Here is a 12385-nt window from a genome sequence, read left to right as displayed (position 1 = left end):
ATCTTGACACTGAAGTTAGATTTTACATAGTCTCTAGCAATGATGCTCATAATTAGGTCACAAAAGCCAGATTCAGGTTTAGAGACACAGTTCCCTAGGGCATACAGGAGAGCCATAAAGGGTCTTTGAATACAGAAAAACTGCTGCTTCGTGGCTAGTATCCAGTAACTTCAAGGACTTGTAGAATTTTAAGATGGTTTTACCTTCCTTACCTCTACCTGGTTGTAAAGCACTTTGTCTATATTGCTGTTGGACAAAGGGCTGTAATTATAGATTTATCTCACTTATTGTCCTGGAGCAGGAACAAAATGGGATGTTTGTTTTCTCAGATGAGAAAGTTAGAGATGAGGCTGTGAGCATACTGTAGTTAAATGTTTATTTTTAGTTATGTGCTTTAGTAAGCTCACAATCATGACTGCACGCAACGCATAAGTGTGGCAACATGTTGCTATTTTAAACTCCGTGTAAGTATATGTCTGACCCACTTACAGAATCTCTAATGAGCTCTTTACTGAATAACCGTGGAGGTAACCCGGGTCAGTTCTTTTGTACTGTGCAAGACTACGTTAAAAACAACTTAATATTATATTCTGGGGTTTGTTTTTTTTGGATAAACTACAGAGACCTAAAACGTCAAAAGAATAAGGTACGTTCTCATTCACATAAACTACAGCGCACGGTGATTTAAAAAAATAATGTCTCCGTCAGTATTTTTAGGCAGTTCATGTCTTTTTTTCCCATAAATATTTTTCGGCAGTGCTGGCGTTTCAATGCAATATAATATGAGCATTGTTTTAGCGCAGGATTAGCATAAGAGTGACAAATCTACTGTAGCCTTTAACACCGACTGGATTGTGGAATTGGTAGTATGATGTCACCAGCATGTTCTCGAGAAAGCTTTTTACAAAAACGTGCTGTGGAGCAGCGAAGCACATGACGACTTTAAATATGGACGACTCCAATTATTGTAGACGCTATAGGTATATAAATCATAATGGAAAAAAAATAAACCACCCTTGATTACAGGTGAAGCTGATTTTCATATCGGTTGGGCGTATATGACCGGGGTAAAGTTAGCTCGAAGTTCGAAAACGATTTTGGCACGCCTGTAGCGCTTTCACGAAACCTCTTAGAATTGCGAGAATGCTTGTTTTGTGTATAAAATACATTGTGGATGCTTTCTCAGCCTTTACTTTTTCGTTTTTATGACATTTTTTTGACCAAGCACGAATATTCTTTTGTCCATATCTTCGCAATGGAAGCACAGAACGCCGTCAAACCAAATGCATTTTAAAGACCACGACTTGTAGATATTTCCACACTCTTTACATCAAACTATCAGTGAGCTAATTATCTTTTTTTAAACCTCCGGTTTTTCATCGATGCGTAATTACGCACGAACTGGAACCCGGGGGACCGCTGTGTGCACACGTTCACAACGCGAGAAATACTGTTCAAATCGCTTCGTGCGAAAAACCCGTATATGACCATAGGAAGCAGAACAGCGCAGTCTCCCATTACCCAGACTGTAAGCACGGGAATAAAGCTTTGTTTGACTTCTGAAACCCTTCCTTTACGTCCTGTTTTCATTCAGGTAAGGGTCAACTATATTGAAAATACTACTGACAGCAGGAAGATTAAAATATTCTTTACTCAGCATCTTATTAAAAACAGCTCCCATGATGTTCAAACCGATTTTTTACACAGAACACTGACACAGCTTTGCATTCTGAATCTCTTTTTCTCATGCTTTTATTTAATATGGCACAATGCACTGGGATAGGGGTATTCTGTTCACAAACCCATAGCATTTAAACCACAGCACCCACAATGCTGCAAGTGTTTTGCACACTAAGCGGGTCCTCTGACTTTTCCCAGCTTTATTTTGGGTTGTGGAACCTTTCTTTATATTTTTTAGGATTTTCTGAAGATAACACTACAGGTGGGATGGGTGGGTTGTCTTCATGGCTCAATAGCATTTCAAATACAGCACCCACACTGCTGAAACCAAGTGTTTTACACACCAGACAGGCCCCCGAACCTCATACAACCTTACTGTGGCTGTGGCCCCTGTCTTTATTTTGTAATGAGTTTCTGAAGATAACACTACAGGTAATACACTGGGACAGGTGGGTCGTCTTCATGGCTCAATAGCATTTCAAATACAGCACCCACTCTGCTGAAACCAAGTGTTTTACACACCAGACAGGCCCCCAAACCTCATACAACCTTACTGTAGCTGTGGCCCCTTTCTTTAATTTTTTATGATTTTCTGAAGATTACACTACAGGTAATACACTGGGACGGGTGGGTCGTCTTCATGGCTCAATAGCATTTCAAATACAGCACCCACTCTGCTGAAACCAAGTGTTTTACACACCAGACAGGCCCCCGAACCTCATACAACCTTACTGTAGCTGTGGCCCCTGTCTTTATTTTGTAATGAGTTTCTGAAGATAACACTACAGGTAATACACTGGGACAGGTGGGTCGTCTTCATGGCTCAATAGCATTTCAAATACAGCACCCACTCTGCTGAAACCAAGTGTTTTACACACCAGACAGGCCCCCAAACCTCATACAACCTTACTGTAGCTGTGGCCCCTGTCTTTATTTTGTAATGAGTTTCTGAAGATAACACTACAGGTAATACACTGGGACAGGTGGGTCGTCTTCATGGCTCAATAGCATTTCAAATACAGCACCCACTCTGCTGAAACCAAGTGTTTTACACACCAGACAGGCCCCCGAACCTCATACAACCTTACTGTAGCTGTGGCCCCTGTCTTTATTTTGTAATGAGTTTCTGAAGATTACACTACAGGTAATACACTGGGACGGGTGGGTCGTCTTCATGGCTCAATAGCATTTCAAATACAGCACCCACTCTGCTGAAACCAAGTGTTTTACACACCAGACAGGCCCCCAAACCTCATACAACCTTACTGTAGCTGTGGCCCCTTTCTTTAATTTTTTATGATTTTCTGAAGATTACACTACAGGTAATACACTGGGACGGGTGGGTCGTCTTCATGGCTCAATAGCATTTCAAATACAGCACCCACTCTGCTGAAACCAAGTGTTTTACACACCAGACAGGCCCCCGAACCTCATACAACCTTACTGTAGCTGTGGCCCCTTTCTTTAATTTTTTATGATTTTCTGAAGATTACACTACAGGTAATACACTGGGACGGGTGGGTCGTCTTCATGGCTCAATAGCATTTCAAATACAGCACCCACTCTGCTGAAACCAAGTGTTTTACACACCAGACAGGCCCCCGAACCTCATACAACCTTACTGTAGCTGTGGCCCCTGTCTTTATTTTGTAATGAGTTTCTGAAGATAACACTACAGGTAATACACTGGGACAGGTGGGTCGTCTTCATGGCTCAATAGCATTTCAAATACAGCACCCACTCTGCTGAAACCAAGTGTTTTACACACCAGACAGGCCCCCAAACCTCATACAACCTTACTGTAGCTGTGGCCCCTTTCTTTAATTTTTTATGATTTTCTGAAGATTACACTACAGGTAATACACTGGGACGGGTGGGTCGTCTTCATGGCTCAATAGCATTTCAAATACAGCACCCACTCTGCTGAAACCAAGTGTTTTACACACCAGACAGGCCCCCGAACCTCATACAACCTTACTGTAGCTGTGGCCCCTTTCTTTAATTTTTTATGATTTTCTGAAGATTACACTACAGGTAATACACTGGGACGGGTGGGTCGTCTTCATGGCTCAATAGCATTTCAAATACAGCACCCACTCTGCTGAAACCAAGTGTTTTACACACCAGACAGGCCCCCGAACCTCATACAACCTTACTGTGGCTGTGGCCCCTGTCTTTATTTTGTAATGAGTTTCTGAAGATAACACTACAGGTAATACACTGGGACAGGTGGGTGCTATTCATGAGTCAAAAGCTTCATCACAACATCTGAAAATTTTAGATTTTACATTCTTTTTATTTCCCATGTTTCGTTTAGTTTTTTCCTAATTTCACATTTTAAATAAGCTATATCTGTAATCACAATGAAGGTGTGGTATGCAGTCTTGATGATGTGACTGTGTAACCATCAGGCACGAAGGAGAGAAAAACAAAAAACTCCAAAGGAGAAAAAAAATCTCTGGGGGTCCAAGGCCTGATGGTTGACCTCCCCTCCAGGTCCTGGTTGTGTATGACAAATAGTTACTAGAAACAGTTCACATGCACAACCATGCAGATTGACACGGTGAATTCTATTTCATATATTATGTGAGACTAGATGTTAATGTTGAGTGTGTCCCATCCACTGGGTTGAGCAGTACAGGATCTTGAGTTTTGTAGGCTGGGTTCCTTGCTTCAGAAATCCAGGAGGATCCCTTGTCATGGGGGACGGAGCTCAATATCAACCAAAGGCACCGAAGAGAGAACAGTGGCAGGCATGGTGTGGAGAAAAAAAAAGGGTTAGACACAGAAAAAACAATTGCAACGTGGTTGTCTACTTACCCACTTGATATCTATGTTTCTGCACCTCCTAAAGAATTAGATCACTTGGGATAAAGAAGACTACAGAGACGATGTAGAAGACTACAGCATTGTTAAATATGCTTATAGGTATGGGGCATCCTTAAAAAGGTCTGACATATATTTCCACAATTTAGGGGCTGTGTGCCTAAATGCTCTGCTACGTGCTTGCTATTGTTAACATAATCTGTTCATTGATCTAGACAGCATCCTACAACTACCTTAACCTTACTGTAAGAAAAGTATCACTTTGGTGTCTAGGCTGTTCTTTTTCATGAGTCTCCACTCCTGGAGATGTACATGGTACGATATTGAAAGCCAGTGGGGTTCGGACTTCGATGATGCAATTGTGTTTTATTGTTCCGGTTAGAATCCTTTTAGCACTGTGCCCTGTCTGAAGGTAGATAGAGTACTGTTTTGGAAACCTAATAAAAAGGAATCACCCTAGATACACTTCTATTTGATAGAAGCCATTTTTCTTTGATCTTTCTCACAACGGAGTGGAATTTCTTGATTAATCTATCTTACTAGGATGGATACAATTTTATCTGGAAATCTTTCACATAAATCATGTCATGGTGACATACTGTCGTTTTACATTTCTTTGCACTACTACAGTGATGTTAACAGTGTGTAGTGATCATATTTAAAAGGGACTGTGTTGTGTCATGATTAACTTTTTTACTGTTTTCATACAGACTTTGTTTGGTTTCTGGCAATAGATAACAAATGGTTTCTAGTGATTTTGTGTTCTAGTGTTTTTCATTATTGTTTGGCAAAGTGTACGAAAGTTTACTCTTACCCAAGATAAAATTTTTGGGGGGATATTGAAACTTGTACTTACGTGTCTTTTGGGGGTGAATTCTGCTGAGAACACGTTGACAGTCTTCTTGAGTTTCCAGCATGTCTTTTATGTAATGCTCGGGAGTAGGGGGTGGATGCTCACTCATCAACAGTGCCTGAAATATAAAACCGTAAGAAGGGTTACGAACTGCAAAGGATCCAAGGAGTATAAATGGGTCACAAATCAAGATCTAGGTATTTGCACAATTTTCCAGATCTCTCTTAATCAAACTCCTTTTTTCTTACTTTGTGTTTTTACAGCAAGACGTTATATTGTTTCTGTGCTAAATGGCAAGCTCTTTTAGGTGTTCATGGTTGTGTCTTTGTTTCTATACTATTGGAAAGAAACCTAGTAAGTGATTTGATGCATCCATGTCTAATCATTAATCTGACACAGTAATTCTATCTTTGAGATGCCTGTGTCATGTAATAAATTGCACAGATTATCAGTAATCTTTTATGTGTGCCTTCTTTGGTGTGTTTTTTGAAAAGTTATCTCTAATTTATAGAACCATTAATGCCAGAAGACAAGCCTGCAATCCAAACTTCTTAACAATAACAAACAATTATAACGTCCACTGAAATATGTCATCCTACTGTATGTTTCTGCTGAATCTAAAACTACATGTCCTGCTTAAAAAACCCTTTCATAGTGATAGTTTGCATGCAGAGCATACTCACCAAACTGGGGTTGGCAAAATGTACATATCCATGTTACTTCATTCTTTGCGCTTTCATACTCTTCTTTTGAGATGCACAATTCATGGAACCAGTTTTCACAACTGTCACACTGAATCTACACGGACAGTAAACCTTATATCAGTTCAGCTATCACCTTTCACTGGCATGTTTTGTTATTATGTGCTTACATTACACATACAGATAGAGATGATGTTCACTTACCCAGTTTGTCTGCCGCACTGGTGTTTCTCCACACATCAGGCACATGTCCTGGAGAGGAGCTATAATAAACATGCCAAATAGACTGATTTTTCCAATGTTATCTACAGATCATTGTTGCATAATTGAAGACAGTTTGATAGAGACCTTTTCGTATGCACTTTCCTGATTAGGTGTTCTACTGCTTCTTAAACCGCACATTGTCATGTCTCAGAATACTCCTGTCAACACCTGTTACCCTTTTTTGCGTCAGCGTGTGTTGCTATGATTTTAAGGGGGCACATGATAACACAGCTATCATGTTTCAGTTTGCTTTGCTTCACTATGGGCAATTTAGACCCACACTTTTCCCAGACAATGGTTGTGTCAACCACGACGAAGGCCAAAGTGTCATTGAATTTTAACTGTGTGAAATGTGATTTAATTAACTTTTCATCACTGTGTTATATAGTACAAAAAGAATACCCAAATGAGTTCTGCATATAAATAAATTGAGAATCTTTTTCATCCAGACTTGTTACAGAGAGAGAACATGCTTCAGGAAAATAATATACACCAAGAAACGTAGGCAATGAGGATCAAATGGTACAATACCTGAAGCCTCAAGAATTCTGATTGACAGGTCTTCCCGCAACTTTCTCATTTCTTTGGCACTGCTGTTTATTTCGATATATGTTGGAATATCCGGGAAATTGTTAATGATGTCTGCGCCCATCTAACAGACAAAAGTTTGTTTCAATTATTTCCCTAAAAATCTCTCATACAATAGTTTTAAGTCCAAAATTTAGGCGTGGAAAGGTTATGCTGACCTGCATCACAAAGACCCCACAGCTTGAGGCATCTGCTTGCCTGGTGTGACCAATCACGCTTGGGTGCCAGTTGATATTCAACCAGTCTTCTTTTCCTAGGACATTCCTTCGCATCTTAAAAAAGTCCCTGTGAATCAAAACAATAGGTTATTGATAAATGAGGAAATATTTGTCATGCTGAACTTGAACCTGAAATGTATGTGTGCCCCTGCAGAATTTCACCACGAAACTAATGCTTGATTTCTTACCTGAACCTTTTTGCCGCTGCAGTGGAGTCTCCCATCTCATCACTCCCCATAGGGTCGACCACAAAGACTTTCTGGGATGGAGCATACAGATACTGCAAGAAACAAAGGGCCCATCATCAGACATGAAGTTGCATTTAATGTGGGGCCAGACACACAGGCAGTTTCAGGAGTTTTATGTTGTTTAAACAAAGGTTTTTAATATTTGAATATTTTATATATATAATATTTATATTTATATATTATTTAACATTTAATATTTTGCAAACCTCGGCAAAGACAGTCAGGAAATGACCTAACAGTACTTTTTTTCCTACATGACACTTTGACTTGTTTGGTTGTCTGTTCATTACACAGCAGTATTCACAATAATAATTTAGGAAAAGTGCACTGTCACCATTGCCTTGGACACTCACTATCAATGTCCACCTTTTTTAACAGGAGAGGAACACATACATTGAGACTTTGTAATTTTTTTAGATGCAACAAGGATAATCACTTGAACTGTAATGGTTCCAGGTGTAATTATAAACCTACGCTGTTTTGGATTACCTGCACCACACTTACCAACAATTTCCAGTGGACACCAGTGTTAAAAAAGCTAATAATGGCTTCATAGTTTTCAAAGTTGACCTGTAATGAAAAGAATGACAAGATTAGTACAACAGGCTGCCTCACAGGGATGGTGTGCTACCTTTGAATTTTGATTTCTGACTATAAAGGTAGTTTCTTTAGGCAGCACCATGGGCACAGTTGTGACCTGTTTTGATTGCTTGTAGCTCTCCTTGTTTCTCTATTGATAAAACAATCATCAGTTAGTGAAAAACCATGTTTGCCCCCTCACTAATGTAATCCATCAACATTTGTGTTTGATGTCCTTACCTTGGACAAACGTTGTCTAGCCATGCGCTCTCTATTCCCACTCATGATTACACCAGTTGTGTAGTGGTTCATTAGGAAAACCTTCTTCCCCAAGTCCATGGATTCTTTCGCTACTTGAAAGTAACACTCAATGGTCTTATGGAAAAAGCAAACACAATTGAAGAAGATGTGATTTCACGCACTCACACACATTTGATTACACAAAAGCTCAGAAACCTTAACAAATGCATGCAATCAAACACTTTCATCTTACCTCGCCTATGAGCCACTCATCTGGTTTCAGAGACACAAACTCCGAGTGTCTGAGAATATATGTGTCTGCACTGTGCATGGATGGCAAAACTGCAACCACTAATTCACTCGGATTGATGTTCCAAAGGGCGTGTACCTAAAAAAGATTTACCAAGCCAAAAGCATACACAAGAGATCACTGGACCTAACATAATGAAAATTGAGATTACACACCACAAGTATAACACAAGTATGTCAACAAGTATAACAAGTTAGAGAGAAACGACAAAGAACACCTACAGTAGTAGAAGATGACATTCATAAGCTCTGAAAAAGAAGTGAATGTCCACACAGAGAAATATTTGAAATACAAATCCTACCTTCTTTTTGAAATCTGTTTTCTCTTTTATAAGTTTTGAGATGGGGCGTGCATCACAGTGTGGTGTGATCACTTCAGCCATGCCCACGGCAGCTTGCTTGGGTGACACTTTCCTTTCTTCTTTGTGCTGCCATTCTTTATATTCTGTGGTTCCTGCTTTCCCCTGCTGTACTTGCAGGCCGTTGCTGTCATCTGGCGATTTTTCATTTGTTTCAATATTTCTATTGCTAACTTTTTTTTCCTGTGTTCTCATTTTTTTGGGGATTGGAATTTTCTGTGGTGCGCTGTAGAATTTATTTTTTGTTTCTTTGCCTACACCTGGTGCTCTCTTTGCCCATTGTTCCTGTGCATGTTCATGACGTGTCTTAGTGGTGATCAATGGAGCCGTCAAAACCTTTTTGGGGAGAGCATTTTGGATTATATGTTCTCTGTACCGGCCTTGGAGGGATTGTCTCATTATCGTAATAAACTCTGCTGGCCTCAGTTTCCTCCTGTGCTGAAGTATTGAATGCTTGACAATGCCAAACCAGGTCTCAACATGACAATTAGTGGCTCTTGTTTGTGCTACCTCTGACATTGATATGTCTTTTTTGCTGTCTGAAGCATATCTTGCCAGGTCACCCAACAAAATTCCACTCCACAGTGGAAATAGTGCCATGTATCTTTGCAACAGAAATCTTATTATGTCTTCACAGAAATAGGGGTTCACATTGTGTTGTGTCCCATAGTCATCATGTCCTTGAGCTGATATGCTGTCTTCATAAATACCTTTGAACTCCACAGCGAAAGGAGAGCGGCCCAGGCTGCCTCTCATTTTTGGGTACAGTACCTCATCTGTGTCTTTGACTTCTGCTTCCTTTTCCATCTGGTCTGGTGTGGTTGTTTGAGAAATGTAAGCGTTAAGGAGGCAGACACTAGATTGGACTTCATTTGTGAACCTCCTGCTTGAGAGTACAATACACATGTGTTTGAAAACATTTCTGGCGACACTCAAAGTTGTGCTGTTTTGCAGGATGGCAAAGGAAAATGTTGCAAAGTCTCGCAGTCCTTTGTCTGTTGTTTTTTTACTAATTGCTTGAGAGACAGCCTTTATGACATGGGCAGAGCAAAGGTGCAGAACAGTGAACATCTGAAGTTCTGTGTACTTAAGTTTGCCTTGGCAGACTTTCATTGCACGATTTAAGTATGCATGGATGGTGTCCCCATTGAAGGCAAAAAGAACACTGTGAATCAGGGCCCAGCTGTAGTCAGTTTCTACATGCTGCACTCTCTTGGTAGTACATGTTGAGATGTCAAACATGAATTTCCGTAGCCAACGTTCTATACTGACAATGGTGTGGTCAGTTGTCAACATTTCAGACACTGGTAATGGAGGCTTTCTTTTTCCACCTCCAGGTAACGTAAGACTGTAGTACAAAATTCTTTTGTTCTCCGATGGAATTTTTCTGACTACCCCTCCTGTTGCATCCAGGTAAAGGCTGACTTTCTCCTTCATCTTTAGATGGGCAATAAGAATTCGCATACTCTGTTCTGTGTAAAGATAGGCAGCAAATGTGTCTAACTGCAAAATCTGTATATATCCTGGGAAATGGACAATGTCGAAGTCGCATGCTTTCATATATTTTTGTGCCATATGTAATTCAAACACTGGATCATAGTGAATGCGTTTACTGTTCCTGAACTCTGATGAAATGACTTTCAGGACATTCTGTGTTAGTGGTTTAGATAAATTGCCTGCTGCAATTTCAGCAAGCGGTGTTCTGCTCAGGTTCCTGTAGTACACATTGCTGATTCCTTTTGTGAGGGCACGGGCAATCTTTCGACGATAAGGCTGACGTGCTTGTCGAAATTTTGTTTCCCTTTTACTGTGCTGTATTTGCCCTGCTCGTACAACATCAATTGTGATGTCATCATTGCCCATTGGTTTGTGTCTTGTTGTCATAATGTATTTTACATTGCAGGACCTGAAGGTACAGACTGCTTTTATCATCAGAAAGTTTTTTTTTTTTTCTGCTGTTCTCTTTCCTGATGTATTGGTATTTGAAGGCTATTGGGCAACAAGGATTTATCTTCCTGAACTCGTTATATAAGATCTGGGTCCATGGTCGTCTTAGTTTAGATGTACCTTTTAGAGGTGCTATTTTTCTCCATTGTTCAGCCTTTAAACATACTTGGAAAGTTTTAGGCACAGACATAATCTTTCTTAATCCCCTTTTATCCTGAGGTGATGTCCCAGATGAGCTTGCCCCCTGGGAATATTCACTGTGCTCTTCAGGCTTTTTTTCTGATTCTACACAGATTTTTTCTCCCTCTAACATGTCACCACTGTCTGTGCTGCCGTGTGCTGCCCATGCATCTTCTGTATCTTCTGATGAACTTCTGAGCTCTGTGTTGCCTTCCAAACTATGTCCCTCACTTTGACTTGAAATATTGACTATAGATTGTGTACTGTCATCTGGTTTGGAATCCCTACCAATACTCTCCTCTTTCTGCGCCCTAAGCACTTTGGTTCTTAGTTGTTTTCTATCTTCATGCCAAATCACTGATAACCATTTCTTGTTGCTGGGGCATTCCTCTCCAAGGAGTCTGTTTGACAGTGTTGACCACATACTGTCATTCCACCTAATTTTTTTTTCGAGTTTAGAAAACTTCAGAAATTCGTTGATCACATTCCCTACTCCACCAGCCCTTGACCACAGGTCTGGCCTTCTACTCCTCTGTCCTCCTTTAACATGTGACATTGCCAGCAATCTGAAAAATAGAGAACATATCTGAATGGACTGGAAACATAATTGAAATTCAATGCCCAATGGATGTTAATAGTGTAGGAGCGCAACAGATGTACAAGTCCATTAAATGGTTTTAGTTCTGTGTTTAATTTTACGGGCCCTATATTTTGATATAGCATCAATCACAAAACAGCATTCTGTCACTGTCACAACCACCAGCTAGCGGAGAATAACTCACAAAAGAACTAACCACTACCAGCAGCGGGTTAATTATAACAAGCACCGCCGCACGTGTTAATCCATCAGCACACACTCTACTGTGCGGCAAGCAGCACAATTTTAACCATCCAAACCCTCGGTATTGAGTCTTCTCTTTGAGAGCTCTACCTCGCGTTTACTCTAAATCTCGCTTACTGGTTACTGATCTCCCTTTTGCCTCTCGACCTTGGGCCTTGCCTTCTGTTTCGGATTGTTTGCTTCTCTCTGTACTTCCTGGATTTTGATCTACCTTTCGCCGATCGACTATGATCTTGCCTGACGTTTCGGATTGTTCTCTTGTCTCAATAACTACTTGCTCCTGCGTCTGCACAGGATCTGCATACCTTTTCACTGAGGATTCCTGGCAGCCACCACATAAAAAAAAACTAGAAAAGAAGTATGTGTTTCTTTTAAAAAAATGTTTTTAAAGAAGTCAACATATCTGGGTTGTGTTTGCAAGATTTTTAAAAATTGCAAAGTTTTTGTGGGTATGATTGTAAAAAATCAAATCATAACTGAAGAAGGCTCCATGGTCAAAACATTGTGTTTTCTTTCTTCTCTTTTCAGCATGGAATAAATCTGATTACTGTA

At 40.2% G+C, this 12385-nt stretch overlaps 2 protein-coding genes across 2 annotated transcripts in view; one reads left to right on the top strand and one right to left on the bottom strand.

The window, feature by feature from the left end:
• The first annotated feature begins 487 nt into the window (after positions 1–487).
• Positions 488–12385, top strand: part of plgrkt (plasminogen receptor, C-terminal lysine transmembrane protein) — a 56574-nt gene continuing 44676 nt past the window's right edge. Inside the window, exon 1 of the mRNA XM_088629417.1 lies at positions 488–646. The gene's annotated coding sequence lies outside the window, so the exon portion shown is untranslated. The remainder of the gene's footprint in view (positions 647–12385) is intronic.
• Positions 5178–12037, bottom strand: LOC148673127 (uncharacterized). The gene is made up of 11 exons (XM_088629416.1): positions 11951–12037; positions 8809–11558; positions 8451–8585; positions 8198–8332; positions 7883–7948; positions 7319–7410; positions 7071–7197; positions 6856–6976; positions 6265–6323; positions 6043–6157; positions 5178–5477 (listed from the first exon to the last, which is right to left on the bottom strand). The coding sequence occupies exons 2-11, from the start codon at positions 10795–10797 to the stop codon at positions 5461–5463; spliced, it is 2856 nt and encodes a 951-aa protein (XP_088485542.1). The 5' UTR covers positions 10798–11558; positions 11951–12037; the 3' UTR covers positions 5178–5460.

This window comes from Lepisosteus platostomus, chromosome 4 (assembly GCF_059453375.1).
Source record: "Lepisosteus platostomus isolate fLepPlt1 chromosome 4, fLepPlt1.hap1, whole genome shotgun sequence".
In the NCBI taxonomy this organism is placed as follows: Eukaryota; Metazoa; Chordata; class Actinopteri; order Semionotiformes; family Lepisosteidae; genus Lepisosteus; species Lepisosteus platostomus.
This window is presented reverse-complemented; position numbering and strand designations above follow the sequence as displayed.

Excerpts from the sequence above, each read along its gene's own strand:
- LOC148673127 (XM_088629416.1), bottom strand. The coding sequence starts at position 10,797 with ATGATAAAAGCAGTCTGTACCTTCAGGTCCTGCAATGTAAAATACATT. Across the intron at positions 8,586-8,808 it reads AAACAGATTTCAAAAAGAAG|GTACACGCCCTTTGGAACAT; the intron begins GTAGGATTTGTA and ends AATCTTTTTTAG. Across the intron at positions 6,158-6,264 it reads CAGTGCGGCAGACAAACTGG|ATTCAGTGTGACAGTTGTGA; the intron begins GTAAGTGAACAT and ends CTGTCCGTGTAG.